Here is a 26,747-nt window from a genome sequence, read left to right on the forward strand (position 1 = left end):
TCCTCACCTCGTAGCCCATTCATCAGTTATCCTCCAACTAGAACTTTTTTGAAAAAAAAACCTTGTGCACTTTCACTTCTCCCTCCTTCCTCAGTTTCATCTACTATTCCCCCAGCCACTTTACCAGTTTCCCCCTGTTTCTCTGAGTTTTCCTCTCCCTTCTCCTCTTCCTCCACCTGACTTCCTACAAAGGCCCGCATCAAATTTTCCTTTTTCAGTTTGTTTGCAAAAGAATTTGGACAATTCCTAAACAAGTCCTCCCCACTACCACACAAATTACACTTCCTCCCATTTGTACACTCCTCAAAACTATGGCCCACCTTTACACTTCCCACATACCACTTGTGTGCATGCCTCCACCAAATGACCCAGCTCCCCACACCGTCTACACAAATTCGGCTGTCCCTGATAGAAAACCAGGCCTCTATTTTCCCCTAATACGATTTGTGAAGGTATGTGCTTATATCCCCCATACCCACCTATGTGTTCATACAGACTTACCAGTACTCGCCACGCACAAGTCCAAATTCCGCCATCATCCAAAACTTTCACAGGCCCACCCTTAACCATACAAAATCTAGACAGCCAAGTTGCAATATCATCTCCAGACACCAACTCCTTAAACATTCTCACAATCGCCATCCTCCCTGATAAATCTGTCAACTTCTCAAACTTAAACTTGTCTATTAGGGCAGAAGTTGATCTCTGAATCTTACCCCAAAATTACTCCATTAAACCTGCAGACTTAAAGCTTACATCAAACCCCTGGTTCCTAGATAAAATAATGAGACAATTAATATCTGCATTTTTAACCCCCAACTCACCTTCAATACCTTCTGTGAAAAATCTAAGTGAGAAAGGACACCCGAGTGCTTCCCATATCTCCCTCCCTATACTCGAACCTAACACGAAAGAAGTGGCACACGCCGGCCCGGGAGGCCGCCATGGCCTTGTTTGGCTAAAAAAGCGAAACAACCAACCAAAGAACCAGTTAAGATAAAACTTCAAGACATCAAAATAAGAAATAAAAAAAAAACTTACCCCACACTCTTCAAGAGCTGGTTCAAAAGCCTCCTTCAGTTCCTGAAGTCCCAAAGCCTTTGTTTGTGGAACATGTAGAAATCCGATACCCCCCTAAAACACAGCCATGCCTTCAAACATCCTCTATGTTTTCTAACAATACTAACCCTAACCCTAGCTAAGGGTTTGGGTAGTTAGGGTTAGAGTTCAGATCTTCTTCAATGCAACCAAAAACTCATTTAAGCAGAAAATATAACCCAGGGCATCAAAATATTAGTCTGAAAAGACTTAGCAGCCTTGCCACACCAAACAAAATGTATCAACTGTGGTACAACTTAATTTCATCAAGTATTCTGTTAATGGAAATTTTTGTTGGAATGGTACTCTCCATGAGCATAGTATCAGCGTTAAATAGGTTAAGAGTCTGGAAAACCCAATACATTTGAGCTACAACTGTAAAAAAAACACTGCATTCAATGCTAAATGCAACAGAATAAGACATTTAACCACTTCCTTCAAATCTTTTGCTTTTTGGGGATTTGGACAACATTCCCATTTAGGGCAATGCAGTATATAATAATAATAATAATAATAATAATAATAATAATAATAATAATAATAATAATAATTGCTTACACTTATATAGCGCTTTTCGGGACACTCCACTCAAAGCGCTTTACAGGTGATGGGGTCTCCCCTCCACCACCACCAATGTGCAGCATCCACCTGGATGATGCGACGGCAGCCATAGTGCGCCAGAACGCTCACCACACATCAGCTATCAGTGGGGAGGAGAGCAGAGAGTAATGAAGCCAATTCATAGATTCATAGGGGATTATTAGGAGGCCATGATTGGTAAGGGCCAATTTGAAATTTGGCCAGGACACCGGGGTTACACCCCTACTCTAATTAAGAAATATTGATACTAAATCTTCAAGGCGGTACAAAAAATATAGACATTAAAATATCAATTTTCCTAAATGTCACTTCTGTCCTAAAACACAGCCATGCCATCAAAAACTGTCTACATTCAATGGGAATAAAACCCTAACCCTAGCTTCGGGTTTTGCTAGGTTAGGGTTCAAATATTTCTCAAAGACGTTTCAAAATATTCCACTCATTTGACTGGAAAATGTGCTTCTCTGAATCAAAATATTAGTCTGAAATGAAAATACAACACTGCCAAAACCAAAAGAGTGCATCAGGGATGGTCAAATTAATTTTTGAAAGGTATTCTTTCATTGGAAATGTTGTGTTGCACGGAGTGCTAAATGAATGTACATTAAGGCTTAAGTGGCCTAAAAGTCCAAAACAACTAATACATTTTGGCTTCATTTTTTAATATCCCTGTGATTTCAAAGCCCATGGCAAGAGTTTGAACGTTAAATCAGGTTCTTTCGAACTGTTGCTTGTAGGGCAATTCAGACACCATTTCTTTTGGGGGCAAAGCACTGTATACAGCCATATAAGTCAGAAAAAAATGTTTGGAAAACATTGAAAGAACTATATTCCTAAGTATCCTTTCAGCCCTTAAACACAGCCATGCCATCAAAAACTGTCTACATTCAATGGGAATAAAACCCTAACCCTAGCTTCGGGTTTTGCTAGGTTAGGGTTCAAATATTTCTCAAAGACGTTTCACAATATTCCACTCATTTGACTGGAAAATGTGCTTCTCTGAATCAAAATATTAGTCTGAAATGACAATACAACACTGCCAAAACCAAAAGAGTGCATCAGGGACGGTCAAATTAATTTTTGAAAGGTATTCTTTCATTGGAAATGTTGTGTTGCACGGAGTGTTAAATGAATGTACGTTAAGGCTTAAGTGGCCTAAAAGTCCAAAACAACTAATACATTTTGGCTTCATTTGTTAATATCCCTGTGATTTCAAAGCACATGGCAAGAGTTTGAAAGTTAAATCAGGTTCTTTCGAACTGTTGCTTGTAGGGCAATTCAGACACCATTCCTTTCTGGGGCAAAGCACTGTATACAGCCATATAGGTCAGAAAAAAATGTTTAGAAAACATTGAAAGAACTATATTCCTAAGTATCCTTTCAGCCCTAAAACACAACCATGCCATCAAAAACTGTCTACATTCAATGGGAATAAAACCCTAACCCTAGCTTCAGGTTTTGCTAGGTTAGGGCTCAAATATTTCTCAAAGACGTTTCACAATATTCCACTTATTTCCACTCCACATCAGGGCTTGTAAGTATTACAGTAACGATAAATCCAATTAATTGATTTAACATTTATTCATGGATTTTGATATTTTATTTGCCTAAAAGGTATTTGAAATTGAAATCATTTTAGAATTTTGCAATACCTCATAATAAAAGCAACATCCTTAAGAAATGTCTAAATGTTTAATGTAAATATCATACGTATAACACTATTCAATCTGCCCATCGTGTTACATTCACACACCCCAAAATACAATTCCCACAAACCTTTTCCTTTCTTGGTTCAGTGTCTTCCGAGTTACTGCGGAACTTTAAACAACAATCCAGTCGGTTTTCGAAAGGGGAGCGTTTTGTTTGACGGACCATCGATTTACAATACGTGACCTTACAGGATGCTGCGTGCTTTAGTGTTTTTTTGCAGTTTTTGAAATATAACTATAGTTTACGAAATGGCTTTATACAGAATGTGGAATTCGTCGACAGTGCGGTGTATATACAGGTAAATACATTTTACGATAACATCAAATTAGAAGTAGCAGAAAATGGAAGTATTTTATACCAGTGTCAGAATAGTGTAGCATAATACGAATAAAAATAAAAATAGCACTGAATTTAAAATATGTATTGATGTATTTAACCAGATAAGACGTGTCTCATTGTTAATAAGGAGAAGAGATTGTACAGTAGGACATTTGCTGGAGCAATTTGAGTGAAACAATGTCCCGGTGTTGTACAAATCCTGACCTAGTACTTATTTATGCAGTTTTGAAAGTCTTGCTGCTAGGTTAAACATCACTCTGTAACACTTGTGCTGACTAAATTGGTTTTCTAAGTACTGTACTTGTAAAAAAAAACAAACTAGTTCTATTAAATGACAGTTTGATAAAAGTCGGATTTTACAAGCCGTTGACTCTTATATGTAAACCAAATTTAACTTGTAAAGGTTTTTGTTATTTCATTCTGGAGTCTGTATAATGAAACAGTATGCAAACTAAGTTTGGTATACTTGCTGTTGTCTTCGTCATTAACATTTTTTCAATACCCTGCGGCTTGCAAAACCTGGAGTGATCTCCAAAGGCACATCTGATGTTCACTGCTGGTATAAAAAGAACACTTCACCTTGGACACTTTTCCAAATGGCTCAGTCACGGTTTTTTGCATTATTAGGCCTTCAACAGTATATTTTCCTCCTCATGTACATGTGCCATACTCAAGTACCATAACCTGTCTGTGTTTTGCTCATAGCTTTCTCCAAGAAGGAGGCACCTCCAGGTCCTTGCCTGCTTCATGTGCTTTTCACTCAAGTTGCAATCTACAGAACTCCAACAGAACCTCCATAGTACAGTATGGAAGGCAGAGCTATGGAAGAATGTACCCTGTGTTAGTGGTGAGATGTGATGGCTCCACAGTCAACATCAGATACAAGGAGCCCAAGAGGATTCTGACAGTAAGCAAGATTGACAGTGTTCAGATTGAGCCTGTTGTTTGTTTTGTTTGTTCACACCAAGTCCTGGTGTGATTTGATCTTAGAGAACATTTTAACACCTAAAAATATCTTTTGATATTTGAGATAGTCAGTTTCAGTGCAGTTTTAACCCAGTTCACTGGTGCAGCTTCTGTCTTTGGACCAGTAATGCAGTGCATTATCAGTGAAAATAATTGTTCAATTTGCTGGTTAATAATCTTGCATTGAAATAGCAGAGAAATAAGTAAGATAACAGGTAGAAAAATGCTCGAGTTAATGAACAACAATAAAAAAAATGTTCAGGTGTGTTAGTATTATTGGGAATACTGTTATTTATGTTTTATTCTCAGAAAAATGTTAAGATAATTTAGAGTTGTTTTCATTAGTTCCTTATGCTTTAGGATCTTTGTTTAGCAGTTTCCCTACAACCATAGTCAAGAATATTTATTTTTGCTGCCTGCTTTTAATCTGGGTATAGTTTAAGAAATGCACTCCATTTCAGATTGTAGAGGGGGGACATGTTCTTTATGTGAATATAGAACGTGTGCAAAAGCAAGCACTCTTCCCAGTACCCCTTCCTTTCTAAAGTAATTTGGACTGTCCAACCATGGAGTGTCAGCGGAACAACTGATTCTGTCTTTCGTCTCTACAGTCTTTGTTGACCACACCCTCTGTTGCTGCTAAAACAGCTCACTATAGATTTGCTTGTATTGTCAGATGCCAGTGGACATCTCCACCCTTTCTGAAGAAGAGAGGAAAGCCAGGCTGCAGAAGAGGGATGCAAGGAGAGTGGAGGCTAAACCAGCCAAGGAGGAGATCAAGGACGACTTCAACGTGGACGATTACAGCAAGTTTTGGAAGAAGAAGTAGCAGCAGCTCTGTAAACAATGTTGAGACCTTGATTTGTGTGAAACTGCTTCACTGTTAAATATATGCTTATTTTTTAAGTTTGTTGTGATGTATTCGTTCTTTCAGAGTAAAAGGAAAGGAAACAACTGGATGTTTCCTATTCACTCCTTTCTTGAGGGAAGCATATTTGACATGTTAGGTTATACCCAAAAGGATTTCTCTTAGATATATGGTATTGAGCTTCAGCAACATGACTGGGTAGGCTGTTTGATATTCCCAAAAGCCTTTGTGTAAAACTCCTGCTTTCAGTTTCAAATGCACCTCTGTGTAGTTTTCTCTTGAGTCGTCTGATTTGTGTTTCACCGTTGGTTTGGATGTCCACTTGGATGACTTTGTTAGTCCCTTTGAGGATTATTAATACTTTGATCATGCACCCTTGTAGTCTTCTCAGTTCATTATTAAAAAGTAAAATTTTTTTGGTCTGTCAAAGTAAAGCATACCTTTAATCCACAGGAGAGCTATTTGTTACATTCCTGGGTTTAATTTTAAAGCAGCAATAAGTTCTTTGGGAAGTGATGACTTTCGTTTCACACAATATTCTAAATGAGGTCTTGAAAATTTATTATACAACTGCCCTTGATTTAGGTTCCACATTTTTAACTGAATATCCCAACATTTTAAGTGCTTACCTAGATGTACATTAAATAATCTTATCAGCATACACTCCTGAATAACAAGTTCCTCATCTTTCTAAATAACAAAGTAGCTTAACTGCCTGTCTTTAAAGAGTCATGTATCTGTTTACCACTTTATATTTCCTTTTTATTTTAATTCAATCGTCACTTAAAGGAGGTAAACATTCCTTGATTGCGGTTTTGAGAATAACAAGTGTTACTTTTAAAAAATACACGTTGTACTCCAGGGCTTAATTTGTTCACATCATGAACTGCAAAATGTCTTGTGTGAATTTTTGAATCTTTTCTGTTGCCTTTTTTTTTGTATATTTTAAATCTAATTATTTTGGTTCTTTTCTTCTGATCCTCAGAAAGTTAGGGTTTTGTGAAAATACTCAAGAATGATTCCCCTTTAGAAAGTTTATTATTATATTATTGCTACTATGATCATTAAAACTCGGCACAACAGTATGATAGGTAGTTATTATGTGATCTAGGTTTTCCAGGGCAGAAAATAATTTCAGAGAAACAATATTTTTTTTGAACATGGGAACATACAGTATTTAGAATCGAATCTTGGGAATGGTGATACCTCGAGTACTGGAATGGGTCTTTCTAATTTCATGACATGTATTGGTATTCAAGGATTAAATTCAGAGGGACGGTTTAGCTAAGGTGGCTCAAATCAATTAGTCTGATTTATCAGATGCTATTGGGACATGTAGGCCCCTCGAGAAAATTGTTACTCTGCCCCTAAGTCTTTTTCTCATACCATAAATTAAATTTTGCTGTTAATAGATTTCCCTGACCTGTCCCTGTGCTTTCCTGACTAACGGGGACAAGTTTATAAATGATCAGTGAAGAGGATTTTCACCACCTTTTACAGTAAACAGGTTAATCATTAAAGCACATTGGAATTGTGCCTCAAAGTTCACAGTAAACACGTTCAGATGGCTTCTACAATGACTCGGGGAGCTGTTTTTTCCTCTGCCACTCCAACCCCAGAAACAAACAAAACATTTGCCTTGGAAATCCCGGATATCATAGTTGTTATTGTCTATTTTGTCTTTGTTATTGTTGTTGGAATATGGGTAAGTAAAGCCAGACCACTACGTACAGTATGTGTTTATCTCACACTGGGTCTGGAGTCCCATTATGGACTTCTGCTTTTTATATTGCAGTTTTCAATTGAACTGAGATCATAATATAATAAATTACATAATATATTTAATATTTAAAAATTTACAGTACTTTACAGTTCTTTTTCAGGTCTTAAAGGGGTGGATATCTCAGGATACATTAAAAGTTCCAAAATGATAAAAAAATCCAAATTATTGCTTCATTTAAAGTTTATTATATAAATACTTTGTGAATATGTATGAAATCCTTGCTTCCACTGAAAAGCAGATAAAGAGTTGATGGTTTTGTCCCTGTTTTTAGAAGCCGATCATGTTTTTAGAGTGCAAAGAAACTTATGTACTTTCACCTGTGATAGGTGAATGGTTTAAAAAGGAAGAACATACTGTAAAATTTCTGTAAAAATCCTCTGTATGCAATCGCCAGGATTGCATACTTTTTTACAACTTTGTATTTTATTCTAGGATTGCTGATCCTAATCATTAAAACACTGTAATCATTTTCATTAAAAAACAAAAATTGGAAACTACAGGTTTCCAAAAAGTAGGGTTATTAAAGTCTAAGTAAATGAATGGATTTGCTTATTCAGCATCGTGACAGTGTATTTCTAAGAGTAAACAGTCATTTTACAGTTGATGAATGGGTGACCTTATTAATCAAACTGCTATCCTTAAGACAAAATCTAATTTTGCATCTCAATATCTGTGTATGCTTTTGTACACTTTTTGGCTTTCAATTGTTTAGGTAAGTTTTCTCTAAACATAGTTCTAAAATTTTGGAGTTTTTTATTTTGTCTTTGATTAATGTTTAAAGTTAATGTTTACCTACGGCGCATGTAACAGGATCAGGTATATGAGAGTTTGATTTTACCAAAAAGAAAAAAGTAAATCTCCAGGTTTTGAAGAAACATCTGTTAGTCTGATATAATTCTAATTTAGGGTTAGAGGGTTATAATTCTAACCCTTGAGCCTTAGGGGCTACAAAGATGCTCATTATTCTGGCCATGTGCCATTATAATGAAAATGAATAAAGCAGCATTTCTAATAATATGGTGACCTAAAAATATGGATTTTTCAGTCAAGCATGAATGCTTTTTTTTTGCTAGTAGAAAAGTAAGATTAATCATTACTTTTGGCAGAAATGGAAAAATACCCTCTCATTCAAACAGCCCATGTGACAGTTAATATTAACTATCTTGCTGTAGTAATCTCCATTCTCAGTTGTACTAGGTGACAACCATCTCTACTTCTTTGCAGTCATCAATCAGAGCCAACCGGGGAACAGTTGGGGGCTACTTCCTGGCTGGGAGATCAATGACATGGTGGCCAGTGAGTTTTCCTATTGAATATATTAATTATACACACTATACTGTATGTTTAACAATATTATCTACTGTTATGAGCATGAGGTTACTCAGTGTTTTACACTTTAATAGTGTAACACTTTTAAATAGTTGTGTTCTCAGTTTTAGATGGTTTTTATCATAGGTTGGGCTGACCTGGTGTACTCATGATGAATGATTAAACAAAGTAATGTTACACATTAAAGGGTTCAAATACACCTATCAATGCAATATTAAATACCTTTACTTCCTTGTCAGGATTCCTCAAAGATTTAATACAATTTGGTTGCGCAGTCTGGAGGGCATTTTTAATTTATTTATAAATGTAAACGTGCATGTCTCTTCAAATGTGAAACACTTGCACATCTAGGAATCCTGACAGGACATTATATTTAATATTATAATGACAGCTGTATCTCAAGCTCTTTTTGAATTCCTGCCTTGTTCATCCTCATTCAGCCTTAGAGCTCTTCATCTTTGCTCCCAGACAGCTATTCTTTGAGGTGCCCTTTCCGTTTTTCACTGAGGATCTCCCTGCTCTTAGAGGAGGCTTTTCTATTTGCCACTGCTTGGTTAAGCAGAATATATATTTGATGGCAAGATGGAGCCTCTAAAGTACTAGCTTCCTGAGGACATGACAGGTCATCATAAACTTACACACACACACACACACAATAATTAATTTAATTAGGTTTTGATATGAGGTGGAAGAACCTTGAAACTCTCATGGTTTTCTTCATGAGTGACATATTTGTAGATTTATGTACGTTCCTCAGTAACAAAAAAAGAAATGTTTGTTTTTAGGGGAAAAACCCTTTTCAGCATGCTGTACATTTTAAAGTCAGCTTTTTGCACACATGTAGAGCTGTAGGTATTCATCCCCAGTGGTCTCACAGAGTGTGATCAGAGTGGAAGCAGAAGTGTCAGCAATCTTCCTGTCCTTGTGCTCATGTTCAGATTGGTGCCTCCCTGATGTCAAGCAATGTGGGCAGTGGACTGTTTGTTGGCCTGGCAGGCACTGGGGCAGCAGGAGGCATTGCTGTGGGCGGCTTTGAGTGGAATGTGAGTACTGTTGTGCCAGAGGACTGGAAGCTGTCTCCCAAAATTTGATATGCCAATCAATACTCTATGTAAAGCAGCATACATAAGTAAATTTAGTTGGTGATGCAGATAAGAAACTATCTTGAGTTTTGCCTCAGATTTTATCCTTTTGATAAAATGATAAAACTTAAGATGTACATACCAACAAGGGACACACAAGCACACATGCATTCTTACATGGAAATATTGGTGCCACAGTGATACGAGTCAACTTAAATTCTATTGAAAACTGGCATACGGCTCTCTATGAATATTTGTCTAAATACAGTAAGTGTTTTGTGGTTCTCAAAGAGAAGGCCGGTAACTATGAATCCACAGACAGTCTCACATGTGCTTAAAAAGATCCTAATGGATGTATGATTATGAGTTGCTCAGGAAGGAAACAGATGTTTTTCTTTTTTACCAGGCAGCTTGGGTGCTCATTGCTCTGGGCTGGATCTTTGTGCCTGTGTACATCTCTGCTGGTGTGATCACCATGCCTGAGTACCTGAGAAAGCGGTTTGGGGGTCAGAGGATTCGCATCTATATGTCTGTCCTCTCCCTCATTTTGTACATTTTCACCAAGATCTCGGTAAGTTTGGAAAGTTCTGTTGATCTGTCTCATAGACATGCCCTGGTTTCCGAAAGCTAGGGAATCATCTGCCTGACATGCAATGTCAGCAAGTGTTTTGAATTTCAGATGAGACAAAGATCAGTTTGTCACATCGGTGTTACATTATTGTGTCACAGACTTCACGCAGTTAGTGCCTCAAAGGAATAAGCAACCAAATTCGGACTTTTTCACTCGCTTAAAATGAATGTGTCCCAGTCCTTGTGCTCACTTGAAATTTCTGGATTCAACACTAAGTTGCTTCTCCTGTCTGCGAGACACCTTTGTGTCCCCAGGTGTAATACTAATAGACACAGGTAATTTTTCATCCCCACCATAATATCTCTTTCAAACAATGTATTGTAGCTATTATCTCCCTTTTTTGTTGGTAACATTTTGTCTGTCATTGTGTTATGTTTGGAGTGTGCTGTAAAACAAATTTCCCCAATGGAACAATAAAGCTTGAATTGAAAGTTCTAATAAGAACAGCCATGTATTTTTGGAATTACCCCAAAAATAATCATATTATTTTTGTGCTTATCATTCCTGCTAATCACATTATCACAAGTACATTTTTTTTGACTGTAAGGCATACATGACTGTTTAGACTTTGCTGTCCCCTATGTTGGGGGGCACAGTGTGAATATACAGTCTCCCTCCCCCAGGGTAGGCAAGCTTAATGGATGTGTAATCAGCCATTTGAGTGAGTGCCAAGTATTACCTAAGAAGAGATTATGTTATCACTTATTGATGTTTTGTCTCAGACAGACATCTTCTCAGGAGCCTTGTTCATCCGGGTCTCTTTGGGCTGGGACCTTTACCTCTCTACAGTAGTACTGCTTGTGGTGACCGCAGTGTACACCATTGCAGGTATTGTACACTTCTTCACTGCCCTGACAATTGAGACAATGGTTGCACAGGAATATTTACTACCACCAGTTTGCCTTCTGTTTCCAATTCAATACAATTACAGCTTCATATTCTGAACTGCAAGAGATCATGAACTGTGAATTTGGTTAGTGAATACATAATGAGAGAAACAGGTCAGAGTCCTGTATTACCTATAAACAGCTGTTATTGTAAAGTACTGAAGCAGTGAAGGATCTTTCAATGTCTAGGAAATACACTGGAATAAAAGTAAGGACCATGATAGCTGACATTCTCTGAAGAAATATTACGAGATTTCATTTCTTCCACAGAGAAAACCGGCAAACAAATGCCAAACTAATGATGAAATCTGCTGGTGATTTATTCTAAAATATTGTATAAACACACTATTTTGGGATTTCACATATTGTTTTGAAAAAAAAGCTGAAGAAGTTTTGCGCTGGAGTCATAATCTTAATAATATATTTACAGGGTTTCTTTTCACTATCACATTACAATCATGTATATACATATGGTATACAATAGAGACAGCAGCTTACTAAGATGAAGATAAACTATAGGTGATGAATCATAATATGACATTACATTGATAAGCAATCATATATTGTACTGATGATAGCAAATTTTGATGTATGAGATGACAACACAAATAATAGTTACAAAGGAAAAACCTTAATACCTGACTGTAACTCTTCTAACTTCCATCTTTAAACCGCTTCATCTGATTTGGAGTATTCAGGGAGCCAGAACCTATTCCAGCGATAAATGGGCACAAGGGGAATACACCATGAAGAGGACATGAAGAGGACACCACTCCATCACAGGGCACACAGAGACACACACACCAGGGCCAGTATTCCCAGAAGCCAATTAATCTACCAGTACATTTTTGGACTTTAGGAAGAAACTAGAGTACCCAGCAAAAACCCATACAGCATGGGGAGAACATACACACTCCACACTGATAGCGCTCCAGGAATTGAAACTTGGGCCTTAGGACTGTAAGATAGTAACTCTTGACTGTTCTGCCACCCTCTGCATAATATATCCTATTCCATGTCAGAATAAGTGAGCTCTGCTATGGCTTGGTACTCTAACTTCTAAAAGTTAATTAAAACAGAATTGGGTTCAGAGAGATACCACATATGGACCAAGAGTAGTAAGGACATGTAAAAAGCAAAGAACTGTCTGCCTAATAGCAACTAAATGAGGCTAAATGGGTCAACTGACTTAATCTTGTTTGCAATTTTCACAAATTCACACTGAAACCAACATAATTTTAAGATATTAATGCATCTGTATCTGCAGGTGGGCTGGCAGCAGTGATCTATACAGATGCTTTGCAGACCGTCATCATGGTGGTAGGGGCATTTGCCCTGATGTTCATAGGTATATGATTCTTTCTTCTTTCTTTTTGGTTTGAGCTAAAAAGCTACAGAAAATTACATGATGTGCTATCTAGAGTTAATACATACTTTAAGTGTACATACTGCTGTGTTTCTGTAACTATTCTGCATCTCCGCTATGCATTCATAATGTGTAGAGATATTTTGAAAAAATTGAGTTTTAGACAGACCTTCATACCATGTTTGTTGTATGGTTTGTTAGTTGAAGTGTTGGTGTCCATATTATCACTACTGTTGGTTCACATGATTGAAAAAGCCCCCTGCCATATCTGACACACTCTGTGGTCATGACTTTGCAGTTTGGCAGATGAACAATGTGCTCTGTGAGGTTGAGCCCGGACACATAGTATGTCAAAATTCTTTCCGAACAATTACATTGCTTTTTAATGAAGATCAAATTGGCGTCTAAGGGGTTTAAAGTACGTGATATGTTATATGTGGTTTCCTTTGTTGTTTGGAGATGTTAGTACACATACTATATATTTCTGAAAAGCCCACAATGCACTGACTGATGCTTAATTTCTAAATGAGTTGAATGGAGTGCATTTAAAAACCACTCTAAGTGTACTCTTAAGTGTACCGTGTCTCAAATTATCGTGAGACCTTAAGTAAGATACTGCCTCCCCATTCAGAATCAGGGATATTCAGAATCTTTCCATAGTTCATCCTTCCTTTAACGCATGTCTCAATGACTACATCATTAACCTTTTAGTATTAGGAGCACTGTAGTCCCCTGTAATATTGGTATGAAAAAAAGATTATTTTCTCCATTAAGCAGTGCAATACTCAGGGGTGTTTCTTGCTGGGTTGTGCAGCAATCACCATCTCCTTACCTTACCGCACCGTATTTACAGCCGTGCTGAGAAAAATAAAAATAGAAATAAAGAGAATAACCTTCTTTCTGTTACCTAGATGAAGGCTCATTAATATATGAAGCTCACTTCTGATCTTTCCCTCTGACACAGCAACACAATACTTTATTTCCTTTTCTGCTGAGATATAAGAGTGTCAACCATTTCTGGAATAACATTTGTTTTGTTGCTGAAGATAAAGATTTCCTACTGGTTTTACAGTAGCATATGTTGCACTGTGGCTATGTCAGTCCCCAATAAAACTGGAACTGCTTGTAATGCAAGAACAAACCAAGTATGTTCTATGTAGTGAATATGAGCTACCTGGTGGAGATGTACATAATCATTTTCATACATGTGAATGGCATCATATAACTGAATATTCTGACATGCAATTTATCATAAATACATGACAGGCAATTATTTTACAGATTATATATGATAGAAATATAGGATATCTTTTATTACATCGAACAAACCCATTATCCGACTTGTAATACAATAGTACTTTATTGTTTTATGTCAGGCAAATGGCTTCAGATGAATGGTCCAGTTCAGTCCACTCTTGTGCTGTGCCTCTCCAGGTTTTGAGAAGGTGGGCTGGTATGATGGACTGCTGGAGAAGTATGAGGTGGCCGTGCCCACTCTCACTGTGCCCAACGCCACCTGCCACCTGCCCCGTTCTGATGCTTTCCACATGTTCCGCGACCCACTAACAGGAGACCTGCCCTGGCCTGGCTTGGTGTTCGGGCTCACAGTCCTGGCAACATGGTGCTGGTGCACTGACCAGGTAATATCGCAAGGCTGTGCCTATGTGCCTTGCACCTCAGTGTTAACATTGATCATGACAATGTAGTTACTGATGTATCGTAGTAAGGTACTGAGGTGATTGAGCTGTACTTCCTGCTGGAGGAGCTGATTGAGCTGAGCTGAGTTCAAGCTGCAAACCAGAGGGACCTCCACTACATCTGCCAAGAGCTGAATTCCAGTGATCTTATATAGTCACCTGCCTTAGGTGTGGAATTTGAATTTGTTTATGAGCAATGAAGTATTTATGCAATTCAGGGCTCATGTGGAATGAAAGCCAGAGAATGTGAGGCTCTCAGAAATAGGATTTAAAACTCTGTTATAAATAACAGCAACCAAAACAAGATAATTTTATCTCAGGGTTTACAGGACATCTTGTCTGCTCTACCTTGCATTGTCAGTGAGTGTATACCAGTATGAAACATTCTGCTATGACACTCACAGATCAGGACAGAAGTGAAGCCAAGTCTTGTACTGAGGCCCTTGAGTAGCAGCATACTTCATCTTAGAATTTCCAGAGAGTCTGTCTCAGAAACTCATTTGCAACACTATATTTTTGCAAATATGATATAGCATATAGAATCATACTGACTATATATTAAAATATGTCGACATTTTTGCCCGGGTTTTTCAGCACATTATCAAAAGAGATATAACAGTCTCAGTTGTGTACAGAAGTGGAGCGTGTGCTTTAGAAGGACATTAAAACATAGCTGTATGTAAGACATCACTAGTGCTTCCAGTGACTGGGATTCTGCTGTGTCTGCCCCCTGTGTGCCTGTTCCAGGTGATAGTTCAGAGGTCCCTCTCTGCAAAGAACCTGTCCCATGCCAAAGGGGGCTCGGTGCTGGGAGGGTACCTGAAGGTCCTGCCCATGTTCTTCATTGTGATGCCAGGCATGATAAGCAGGGCACTCTTTCCAGGTGAGTGCTGGCAGAATTTTAATGTCCCCTAGTCCACGCCAGCCGGACTCTCAATCTCAATCAATAACGAGTTTAAGCTACAGGGTAATGCATATAAGACAACCTAATAAGGACATTTCATGCTCTTTACCTTATTCTGAGCAATTTGGGAATGACAACCATGTGGATTTGTAGTACTATTAGAAATATAGAAAGGTTTTTGAAACCAATTTTGTACTGTATTTTGTACTCTAATAAAAATAATATGTTAAACAGGGTAAATACAATTTTTGTCTTATGTGTCTATGAACAAAAGTGATTCAAGGAGAGTTTCATTCTCCTATAGCATGTTCATTTTATGGATGAAGTAATTCTAGAGAAAATTCAAATTGCAGGTAGCAGAGCCAGGATTAAAATAATTAATTTCCAGGCTAGAGGAGTAATTTTTCACACTGATAATGCATCCATCACTTCAAAATCATTAAGGCTCAAACAGTTACAAGACTTTGTATGTTCTGCATGAACACAGAATTGTGTAAGTAATACATTAGCAGCACTATCCCTTGAGCTGTGGACTATATTATAGCATTAACGAGCCTGGATTTACCTGCAGTGTGTGGTGCTTTTGAACCCCAGTGATTTTTGAGTTGACTGTTGCTTTCCCCCTGTCTGATGCCCTGTCTGATTTGCTATCTGTTAGATGAAGTGGCCTGTGTGGACCCTGAAGACTGTGAGAGAATCTGTGGAGCTAGGGTGGGCTGCTCAAACATTGCCTATCCCAAACTTGTGGTGGAGCTGATGCCAGTTGGTAAGACACACTGCAGGACTTACTTATGTCTTTGTCCTTTTAAAAGCTTAAGAACATGGCCATCATGTCCTGAAGTTGAGACTATAACCTGCACAGACTGCTCATACTGATCAGACTTTAGTATAATCCAGAGTGATTGCTAACGGTGTGTCCGTGAGTGCTGTTTTTCAGTGTGCTCAGTGAACTCCACTGTGTGCCTCTCACTCCAGGCATGAGGGGGCTGATGATTGCAGTGATGATGGCCGCCTTGATGAGCTCACTCACCTCCATCTTCAACAGTAGCAGCACTCTCTTCACCATGGACATCTGGATGCGCTTCCGCCCCCAGGCCTCTGAGCGAGAGCTCATGGTCGTGGGCAGGTACCCATAAATGCTCTGCCTGGAGAGTGTTAAGAGAGATAAGATGTTTCCAAAGAAGGCAACAAACAAAGAGAGCTGTTTGATCAAGGATCAAGGGAGCTGCTCTTCTAATCTTTGTGCAAGTTCTAGGGGGAAGTGTTCTGACAACTCCAGAGGTCCCATTTATCTCTTGATCAGATTTTAAATAACTGCTGCTTCACTTGTTGCAGTAGCAATTACTTAAGGTGCCACACTGCTATTGTAATTTATTATACACAAAAGTGTTAGTACACCTATTGTTATTACTATTATTGTAGAATAGATAGTGGATGTTAGATAGGGCTGCCCAGCTGGATGTTTGGGGGTCTGCCCATCTGGTTGGTTTGATCTCAGCCGTTGTGCTTCTGCAGGGTATTCATCTTGGTGCTGGTGGCCCTCAGTATCCTCTGGATTCCCATCATTCAGGCAGCCAACAGCGGAAAGCTGTTTGATTACATCCAGTCCATTACCAGCTACCTGGCACCACCCATCACTGCCCTTTTCATCATGGCTGTGTTCTGGAAACGTGTCAATGAGCCAGTGAGTGTGCCGGGCATCCAGGCCTCTTTTCTTAACGACCGATTTTAGAACACAAGAATGCTTTGAATAGTATTTTCATAATCATTGCTATCATAGGTTGCTTTGCCTAAAGGTATGAGACAGGGTCATAAATTAAAGAGATAGAAATACTGATGAGTCTAACACATTCTCCTTAAGTGATTAAAATTAGCTATAATAAAAAATCCAACTAGAATTTTAAATATGTTGTTCACATTGTCAGCTGTGCTATGAATCAGAGGCTCATAATTAGTCAAAATGGAAAAGCAAACCATATATACTCTGCCAGTTATGTCAGTCAGGTAATACAGGTGTCTTAGAATTAACAAATTTTAGGGTCATGAAAAACATTTGGGTGCATTTGAATGAGCAGTTTTCCATATCAACCAACAAATCGGTCTAATTTTCTTTTTAATGTCCTTCATGCAAAGCAACCTTCATAAAGTGCTAAAAATTCAGATACAATGGTATCTACATAATGCTGAAAAGCAAACCATATATACTCTGCCAGTTATGTCAGTCAGGTAATACAGGTGTCTTAGAATTAACAAAATTTCAGGGCCATGAAAAACATTTGGGTGCATTTTAATGAGCAGTTTTCCATATCAACCAACAAATCGGTCTAATTTTCTTTTTAATGTCCTTCATGCAAAGCAACCTTCATAAAGTGCTAAAAATTCAGATACAATGGTATCTACATAATGCAGAAAAGCAAACCATATATACTCTGCCAGTTATGTCAGTCAGGTAATACAGGTGTCTTAGAATTAACAAAATTTCAGGGCCATGAAAAACATTTGGGTGGATTTGAATGAGCAGTTTTCCATATCAGCCAACAAATCAGTCTAATTTTCTTTTTAATGTCCTTCATGCAAAGCAACCTTCATAAAGTGAAAAAATTCAGATACAATGGTATCTACATAATGCAGAAAAAAACATAAAATGTAGATATATTAGAAAACAATAACAGCAGATAAATGGTTGCAAAAGTAATATTCCCAAAAACCCAGTCCAACAATTAACAATCCTGAATAACCATGATCCTTATTATTATTATTCACTAATTATTATATGGTTGGCATTGTTTAGACCTCTAAGGCTAAATTGTATATTTATATCTTTTTGATGGTTTAGTCTGATAGATATGCTTTGATGTATTATTCTGGACTAAGGGAATAACAACAGTGTGTTTTAAGGTATGCTTTCTATTGCACATCATGGTGTTTCCACAGACCAGGTCAGTAAAGCACAGTCAGCTAATGTTGAAACCTAAGGAAACCACAAGAGGCACTATGGCAGAATCATAATAAACGTGCAAACATTGCATGGTAAGCTTTACCAAATTAGTTATTATAAGTGAAAACCATTGATAATAATTTTCTGATTCTTCTAATTTCAACCTGGCTTGAAGGATGTACAGTAAATCCTGACTGAACTGCTGTGGTGTAAGACACTTATTCAGTGAACTGATATACATTACCTCTGCTTTTTGGGAACTGTGAACTCCAAATATCCTTCTGCCTGGTTACAGAAACAAAACCAAATTCACAAATTCTTAAACCTTTAAAGCAGGAACCACAAAACAGTTCATCCATTCAGGATACTACATTAAGATTCTCTAAAATAGTATCTACTTTACCAATTTGGTCCAGAACGATGTCCAAATTACTTAATTTAACAATATCATTTTTAGGATTATTTAGAAACCTGTGATTTAATGGTGACCAGCAGGCTTGGGAATCTCCAGGACCAGGGTTGGAGACCCCTGCTCTAAAGGGAGCAAATTATATTATTTTTCAAGTTCCGTGGGATTAAAGTTGAGAATGAATTTACAAGCTTCATAGAGATAAGTTATATCAAAGCCGAAACTCTGATGTGTGTCACAGGTGATGTTTTTGGCCTTGCAATAATGAGGAACACATTTGCTTGAACCTGTCAGCTGACCCCTTTCCCTGGTACATTTGCTTGCAGGGAGCCTTCTGGGGCCTGATGGTGGGTCTGGTCATTGGATTGGTCAGGGTATTCTTGGAGTTCATGTATGGAGCTCCCCCCTGTGGTGAGAAGGACCAACGGCCTGCAATTGTGAAAGACATCCACTACCTGTACTTTGCCCTGATCCTTCTGGGTCTCACTGCCCTGGTCATCACTGTAGTGAGCCTTTGCACTCCTCCAATTCATGACCAGCATGTAAGTGAGTTCGAAAGAAGGTCAGATAACACTTTAGATCAGGGGCTGGAAATTCAGTTTGTAAATTCTTTTTGACATCTTATGTATTAACTGAACATTAACACAGTGTTAATATCCTGATTGAAACTGCCATCTAATAATGAATCATTAATGAGAACAATGGCATACATAATTGTTCACATATGTAAATGTTTTATAAATGCATAAATTTGGCATTAATTGCTTTTTGAAGCCTTTATAATGTGAAATCTGCATTCAAAAAACTAGTGTTACCAGTTTTTCATTAGTGTGCAAAAGTCGGACTTGCTGTTATGTGAAGCCTTATTAAAATTAAATGGAACATCTCCCAAAAATGGAAATATCTAATTTTCCCAAAGTGCACCCAGGTCTGGTACATAGATTTCCAACTCCTACACCTTCCACCATCTGAACAAAGTAACCTGATATGGATTCCTGTCCGGCTTTGAGTTGTGTTTCTTTATGTTACAGCAACTCACTGAAATGTTGTAAGACTTTGTACATCAAGGTGCTCATCTCAAGGCTTGTCCAGTCCTCTCCTTTGCAGAATGTTCATTTGAAAAGCAGAACACTTAAGGTGCTGAAAGCATTGAAAATGTTGCAGTGCAGAGTTGAATGTTGAGCAGCCTGTTTGTATATTAAGGTTTTTTTGTTTATTTAAAAACATGGACAAAACTCTACAGCAAAATACATTTGTGGATTCTTAATTGTCAGTTATGAGGTGCTCTGCATTAATGACAGAGTAACACACATGAACTCACAGAAACCTGTCATTGCCATGAGCGCCTCATTGACTGTTGCCTTGGGTAGATGCAGTAGAAGAACATGTCAATTCAGTTTGAAAAGAGGCAACAGTATCAGCGGTCCTGACATGGATGTGGGTGTTGGCTGGAATGGAACACAAAAACTCCAGGAGCCATCTCTCATAGCTTTTTGACTTCCCTAAGCTCTTGTTCCCTTTATCTGTCTTACAGTTCACCCGAGCTTTTGATCATGTATTTGGAAGAGAAGGAAATAAAAGATGTGCAATTTAAATAATGAAAACAGAAAAACTAAAAGGACTAATCGCACAAAGATTAATCCCTCCCAGGCTTTGCAAACTGCACACATTCGTCCAGACTGCAGCAGTGAAACAGACCGGCAACGTTTATATCTTTAATCTCAGAATTTTGTTTTTACATTTACTTGAAATACTAAAATATCCTTTAAATATTCCACATTTGCTGTAAGTTTATATAATAAACTAAGTAAAAAAAACTGTAGCATTGAGTAAAACAAATTTAGGTATTTAAAAATTTAGCCTTTGTTTGTGTCCCTGTGTTGTAAAGCTCGACTCCTGTTATGTCCTTACTCCAGCTCATTCGATTGACCTGGTGGACGAGGGGGAGTCAGGCCCCCCGCATTGACCTGGAAGACCCCTGGGCTCCGGTTTCGACCCCTGACCCCAGCAGGCCCTCTTTAGAGGACAAAGAGTCACCTCAGGGAACAGGTAAGAATGACATGCCCAAGAGTCAAATCCTGAGTGGCTCAACAGGGCTCACTTGGAGTCCAGGATGAGCTCTTTACCCAGACATCGCTGCTTTCTGCACAGCTCGCTATCCAACTGTGATTGGGATCTCTAAAGAGGTGACATACCCCGGTAGAAGATAATTAGGTAGGTGGGTGTTGTTGCTTTTTTGTGAATCCCAGCTTGTGGTTTGGTACATTAGCAAAACCAACCTTGCATCATGGATAAATAGAGTTTTGAGTGCTTTCTGTTCATGTTGTTTTTATGTGGCTGAGTTGCTATCACACATGCACAGTGCTGTCAAAAAGTGTTAGCACCCCACCCCCCATACAATTGCAAATATTGTTGTTATAACCAGAAATTTTAATGCGTTACAATTATTTTTTTCCCTTGATTCACGCAACATATGTAACAATTTAAAGGAGCAAAAATATGTTTCATAAACATTTATGAAAAATGAAAATATTTTATTTACTAATGTATTCACTGCCCTGGGCTAATACTTGTTGAAGCACCTTTTGCAGCAAATACAGCTTTGAGTCTTCTTTGGTACTCTATCAGCTTTGTACATTTGGACTCACTCTTCCTTGTAGATATCCTCAAGCTCTGTTAAGTTAGATGGGGCATGTTAGTGAACTGCAATCTTCAAGTTATTCCACAGAATGGGATTCACATATGAGCTATGACTGGGCCACTCAAGGACATTCAACTTCTTGGTTTGAAGTCACTTCAGTGTTGCTTTGGCTGTATGCTTGAGGTCTTGTTGTTGTCCTGTTGGAATGTGAATCCTTGACCCTCTAGGGTGTTTTGGTGATTGAAGCAAATTCTTCTCAAGGATTTCCCTGTATTTGGTTCCATTCATTGTCCCCCCTATCCTGACAAGTGCCCCAGTCCCTGCTGCTGGAAAGCATCCCCATAATATGATGCTGGCACCATCATGCTTCAAGGTAGGAATGGAGGTTACACAGGTGATGAGCTGTATTCAGTTTGCATGAGGAATAGCACTTTGCACTCATGACAAAGAGTTCAGTTTTTGTTTCATCAGACCAGATAATCTTTTGCCACATGGTCTTGGGGTCTTTTATGTGCCAGGTGTGCTATTAGCTTCCATCTAGCTACTTTTTAATAGAAGCAAAATATGTGTAGTACTGCAGTGATCGTTGTCCTTGGACAGCTTTTCTGACCACAGCCATGGAACTTTCTAGTTTTGTCAGGGTGGATTTTTGGTCACTTCTCTGACCAAGGGCCTTTTTGCCGAGTTGCTCAGTCGGGAAGGCCTGCTTGCTCTAAGAAGAGTCTGGATGGTTCCATATTCTTTCCATTTCCTTATGATGGACCTGCTCCTGAGAACTTTTAACACCCTAGATATACAGTATTTTTGTATCCCTAACCAGATCTATTGTCACGATTATAGTCCCCCCTCCTTAAGGGTGCTCCAGCCCTTTCACTTGTGACTTTATTCTGTGCACCTGCTCCCTATCCCCAGCCCACCTTAAAAGCCAGGCGCTGACGCTCATCCGGGCTCTGCATCTGATTTCCATATCGTGCGAGTCCGGGACCTGGAAGCGCCTGGTCCCGTTAAGGTTTTAACCCCTGTTCCTGTTCCTTGTCCCCTGTCCACGGGTTCTGACCCGGCCTTCGTGGTTTTAATTCCGAGTTTTGATGGATCTCCTGGTTTTGGACTTACTCATGTGTTTTTGGATACTTTTAGGATTACTCTCGGACTGTTTGCCTCGGCCACACCTCCCCCGTGCACCAGCGCACCTTGGACACGCCCCCTTGTCTTCAGCCCCGTTTTCCTGCATGACGTTTCCCTAGTGTTTCCCCACTCCGTCGGACTGTGTCGTCCGCATAGGGTCCGGAAAGAACTGTTCGTTACAGAATGCAGAGCCAACACCTGGACCCCGCGGACGGCATCCTGGCAGCCTGGATTCCATCGTTTTTTTTTTCTTCCCCTTTTTTTTTCTTAGGGCTTCGGAGCCGCCCTGAAAAGGAGGGGCGTACTGTCACGATTATAGTCCCCCCTCCTTAAGGGTGCTCCAGCCCTTTCACTTGTGACTTTATTCTGTGCACCTGCTCCCTATCCCCAGCCCATCTTAAAAGCCAGGCGCTGACGCTCATCCGGGCTCTGCATCTGATTTCCATATCGTGCGAGTCCGGGACCTGGAAGCGCCTGGTCCCGTTAAGGTTTTAACCCCTGTTCCTGTTCCTTGTCCCCTGTCCACGGGTTCTGACCCGGCCTTCGTGGTTTTAATTCCGAGTTTTGATGGATCTCCTGGTTTTGGACTTACTCATGTGTTTTTGGATACTTTTAGGATTACTCTCGGATTGTTTGCCTCGGCCACACCTCCCCCGTGCACCAGCGCACCTTGGACACGCCCCCTTGTCTTCAGCCCCGTTTTCCTGCATGACGTTTCCCTAGTGTTTCCCCACTCCGTCGGACTGTGTCGTCCGCATAGGGTCCGGAAAGAACTGTTCGTTACATCTATAGCTCCTCACATTTCAATCACAGAGTTGTACTGACTGAGCTGCTTGGTCTTCATGGTTGAGTTTCTGCTCTGACATGTACTGTCAACTTACGTACCTTATATAGACAGATTTCCTCTGACATTGTCACCAATAGAACGGAACACAGGTAGACTTCATTAAAATTTTAGAGTGATCTCAATTGGAGATAACTTGGGCACAGTTTGGAGTGTCATAGGAGAATGATCGAATATTTACCTAGACTTCCCAGTGTTTTCTTTCAAAATACATGTTAAAAATCCAGAACTTTCATTCCAGTTTGACAGTATAAAGTTGTATGAGTAGATGAATAACAAAAAAAAATCATATAAATGTATTCCTATTTCATTTTGAGACACAAATTGTGAAATAATCCACGAGTCGGTGAATACTTTCTGAAAGCTCTGTAGTGTCTCAAAATGGCTGCACTGGATACGCATGAAACATTGACAAACACGTGCCCACGTAATGGTATTGAAGTGAAAGTTATGGGCAAGGTGGGTATATGAGATCTATTTACTGTAAGTATATAGTAAGGCTTGCAATTGTTTTATTTTTAATAAATTCATTTATACTTATGATTTAGATAAAAAGCTGAAAACATCATTAAAGGAAATGTTGGGGGTAGACGTTCCTGATGTTAATGGTAGAATAGTGGGGATATCTTTGTCTTGCTTCAAACCCTTTGGCTAATCATGTTGGCCTTTTCTGTTGCTCTTGACAGCAGACGTGTCGTGCTGGAAGAGAGTGGGCCTGTGGTTCTGTGGCCTATCCAGTAGTCAGGCCAAACCCCAGGTGAGCCTGGATGAGAGACAGGTCCTGGAAAAGAAGCTTACCAGTATCAGGGAGGACCCTGTCTGGAGAAATGTCTGCAATGTCAATGCCATCATCCTATTGACTGTTAATGTCTTCCTGTGGGGATACTTTGCCTGACCATCGCCAACATCCCAGCACTCCAAAAAACAGAGAACTTTATGTCTTGACTAACTTTTTCTGCTTACAGTATGCAAAACATTGTTTTTCTGTTCAAAAGAACAATGCAGAGCTGTGTCAGTTTGGACTTTATAACAGAATTGTGATGAGTCAGACATGAACCTTGTCATGCTTCACTGGACAAGTCCAAACATGAGCCCTATCCAGCAGTTTGTCCCAAACTGACATTCCTCTGACATTATACTACTGAATGTTTCCTCTCCTTTAATTTACAGTGTTTTTTTTCATTGAGAAACATATTAAATCCACATTTATATGTGGAGTTTTTAGATTTTTGTTGGTACTCTGAAAACAGAATTACTCAATCTACAGTGCCCCAAAGGTATTACTGCAATGAAATGTGTAAACCGAATATTTAAAGCAGTAAATGTATGCAGAATACATTAAAACTGTAACTTGCTGTTCTTCATTTGTCTGGCCTGCCTTATTTGTATGGCCTGCTATTGTTTTGCATCTAATGAAAACTCACCAAATTCAGAAAAGGAATAGAAGATTTGAGAAAAAATGAGTAGCAAATTTTTTAGAATTTTAGAACACGAAAAGGTTTTAAAATTTGTCAGAGATCACAGGGAACCTTGTTTGGTTAATATTCCAGTTGCCTTTATCTTCTTTTACAAAACATTCCCAAATTTTGTGTTCTCCTGAAGCGCTTCAATTTATTTTGGAATAGTCATGTCTCTGGCACAGGTACCCTCGACAAACATGGAGAAAATTCTAGATTGTTATAGAAAATAACAAAAACAATATATAGTACAGATTAAACATATTTTGATTACATACTGCTGATTTATCAATCAGATATGAATTAAACATTTTAAACATTTACAAAGAAATAGCAAAGTATTTTCAAAGTTCGTAAAAATGTAGTTTTTACAGCTGAATTGTATTAGAATGAACAGTAGATGGCATCATTGTCCTAAGTTTCATATTTGTTTCATTAGCACCGTATTAAAGGAAGAGGTTATTCTCGATATTGACTTTTTAATTAAAAAAAAAAATATTTTAAATTATGTTCCTGTTCTTTAATAAAAACTTCCCAGGGTAATTCCTTTTGATACCAAATAAAATGCTTTTTTAACTGTATGAGTTAAATTGCAACCAATCCTGGAATTCATTGCATTTAATTTACAAAACCTCGTTAATATGTGAACTCCTTAATTGAAACACATTAAAGGACCAAATGATCCAGACTGGCTCCCATCTTAGTCATCATCTGTGATCCCTCTGCCTCACCAGATTCATACTGGGATCACTGGAACATCAGATGCAGGAATAAAGGTCAATTTATTGTCAAGTGAGGGCTAATTTCTTTCTGAGCCTTTTCCACCTATATTGAAAATCAAGATGTTATACCAAACAAAATCATTTATGGCTTTAAAGAGTCTGACTAATAAATATTATTTTTGACATTTTAGCAACAAAAATCACCAATACTGATATGATAATTACGAAGCATGTAATTAAAGAGAAAAGAAAGTATAATATTTAATGCAAAATATCAAAGAAAATTGAAAACACATGCTTCTATATATTCTGTAAACTCCTATGTATTTATCTGCCCAAGCCTAGAAGAGATTCAGATAAGGGTCATGTAGAAAATATGTGCAAGTGCTTTGCTCTGTAAGAATGGAACACTGGATTAAAGTTAACGTATATTTCTTTTTCATATGAACAACTCTTATAGAGTCAAAGTCCCCTGTTTTGATGTGTTAAGGCTATTGTGCCGTTATTATTAAGGTTATTGCAGAAGGTTTCTATTGTGTTCAATTTTTCTATCACCTGCCTGAGGAATAGGACCCAGCTGCTGATTCAACCAGGTTATTAAAAAAGATCTGATGAGAGTTAGACAAACAGTTGGCTGTCCTGTATCACATAGCCTTCCAACACCATGTAAGAACCATATCTAGAGGTTAACAAGAGAGACTGGGATGCCTTGGGGACATCATCTGTGATTTCAATGGAAATACTTTAAAAATGGGGAAGAAAATACAAAAAATATGCAATGCACTTATTTGCGCCTTTAGTAACATTTGAGACTCATTATGAAAAATTGATCTAAGTGATATTCGTAAGTGTCAATTAAAGGCAAAAGCTTTAATTTGAAGCTTCCCTGACAGTAGTGGAAGTGTAGGTCTCATGTTGACATTGAGAGTAAGATCTCACACAGAATAACCCAAAATCTCAGATATTAGTGTAATGATCTGGTAGTAGAGAAACACAGGACAGTTCTGGAAGCAACTGTTTAATTTCACAAGGCTTTTATTCTTTGTTTCTCTGTCCAGATCATGATAATGATTTAATGTTGTTTTATGTCCATTGAGTCTTGTCTTATAATAATAATAATTGCTTACACTTATATAGCGCTTTTCTGGACACTCCACTCAAAGCGCTTTACAGGTAAAGCCACCAATGTGCAGCATCCACCTGGATGATGCGACGGCAGCCATAGTGCACCAGAACGCTCACCACACATCAGCTATCAGTGGGGAGGAGAGCAGAGTAATGAAGCCATTTCATAGATGGGGATTATTAGGAGGCCATGATTGGTAAGGGCCAGTGGGAAATTTGGCCAGGA

At 38.6% G+C, this 26,747-nt stretch overlaps 2 protein-coding genes across 4 annotated transcripts; both read left to right on the plus strand.

Annotated features, from left to right (window-relative positions):
- The first annotated feature begins 3,542 nt into the window (after positions 1 to 3,542).
- Positions 3,543 to 5,619, plus strand: mrpl55 (mitochondrial ribosomal protein L55). The gene is made up of 3 exons (XM_006635255.2): positions 3,543 to 3,706; positions 4,453 to 4,654; positions 5,390 to 5,619. Exons 1-3 carry the CDS (start codon positions 3,657 to 3,659, stop codon positions 5,540 to 5,542), a joined length of 405 nt encoding a protein of 134 aa, XP_006635318.1. The 5' UTR covers positions 3,543 to 3,656; the 3' UTR covers positions 5,543 to 5,619.
- A 1,506-nt stretch (positions 5,620 to 7,125) lies between these two features.
- Positions 7,126 to 25,143, plus strand: slc5a9 (solute carrier family 5 member 9). 3 transcript variants are annotated; one of them, XM_015355899.2, is made up of 14 exons: positions 7,126 to 7,286; positions 8,589 to 8,660; positions 9,632 to 9,736; positions 10,182 to 10,346; positions 11,129 to 11,234; positions 12,561 to 12,641; positions 14,094 to 14,299; positions 15,104 to 15,239; positions 15,919 to 16,026; positions 16,236 to 16,386; positions 16,776 to 16,944; positions 18,934 to 19,149; positions 20,524 to 20,656; positions 23,904 to 25,143. In XM_015355899.2, exons 1-14 carry the CDS (start codon positions 7,146 to 7,148, stop codon positions 24,110 to 24,112), a joined length of 1,998 nt encoding a protein of 665 aa, XP_015211385.2. In that variant the 5' UTR covers positions 7,126 to 7,145; the 3' UTR covers positions 24,113 to 25,143. The 3 variants fall into 3 exon arrangements, with proteins under 3 accessions (XP_015211385.2, XP_015211386.2, XP_015211387.2); XM_015355900.2 differs by having other exon boundaries at positions 23,907 to 25,143; XM_015355901.2 differs by lacking the exon at positions 23,904 to 25,143 and adding an exon at positions 20,759 to 21,107.
- Positions 25,144 to 26,747: the final 1,604 nt, after the last annotated feature.

The sequence above is a fragment of the Lepisosteus oculatus genome, chromosome 9, assembly GCF_040954835.1.
Source record: "Lepisosteus oculatus isolate fLepOcu1 chromosome 9, fLepOcu1.hap2, whole genome shotgun sequence".
NCBI classification, from domain to species: Eukaryota; Metazoa; Chordata; class Actinopteri; order Semionotiformes; family Lepisosteidae; genus Lepisosteus; species Lepisosteus oculatus.

Coding starts and splice junctions, on each gene's coding strand:
- mrpl55 (XM_006635255.2), top strand. CDS start 3,657: ATGGCTTTATACAGAATGTGGAATTCGTCGACAGTGCGGTGTATATAC. Junction 3,707..4,452: donor ACAGTGCGGTGTATATACAG/GTAAATACATTT, acceptor TTTTGCTCATAG/CTTTCTCCAAGAAGGAGGCA. Junction 4,655..5,389: donor AGCCCAAGAGGATTCTGACA/GTAAGCAAGATT, acceptor TTGTATTGTCAG/ATGCCAGTGGACATCTCCAC.
- slc5a9 (XM_015355899.2), top strand. CDS start 7,146: ATGGCTTCTACAATGACTCGGGGAGCTGTTTTTTCCTCTGCCACTCCA. Junction 7,287..8,588: donor TTATTGTTGTTGGAATATGG/GTAAGTAAAGCC, acceptor ACTTCTTTGCAG/TCATCAATCAGAGCCAACCG. Junction 16,945..18,933: donor GGAAACGTGTCAATGAGCCA/GTGAGTGTGCCG, acceptor ATTTGCTTGCAG/GGAGCCTTCTGGGGCCTGAT.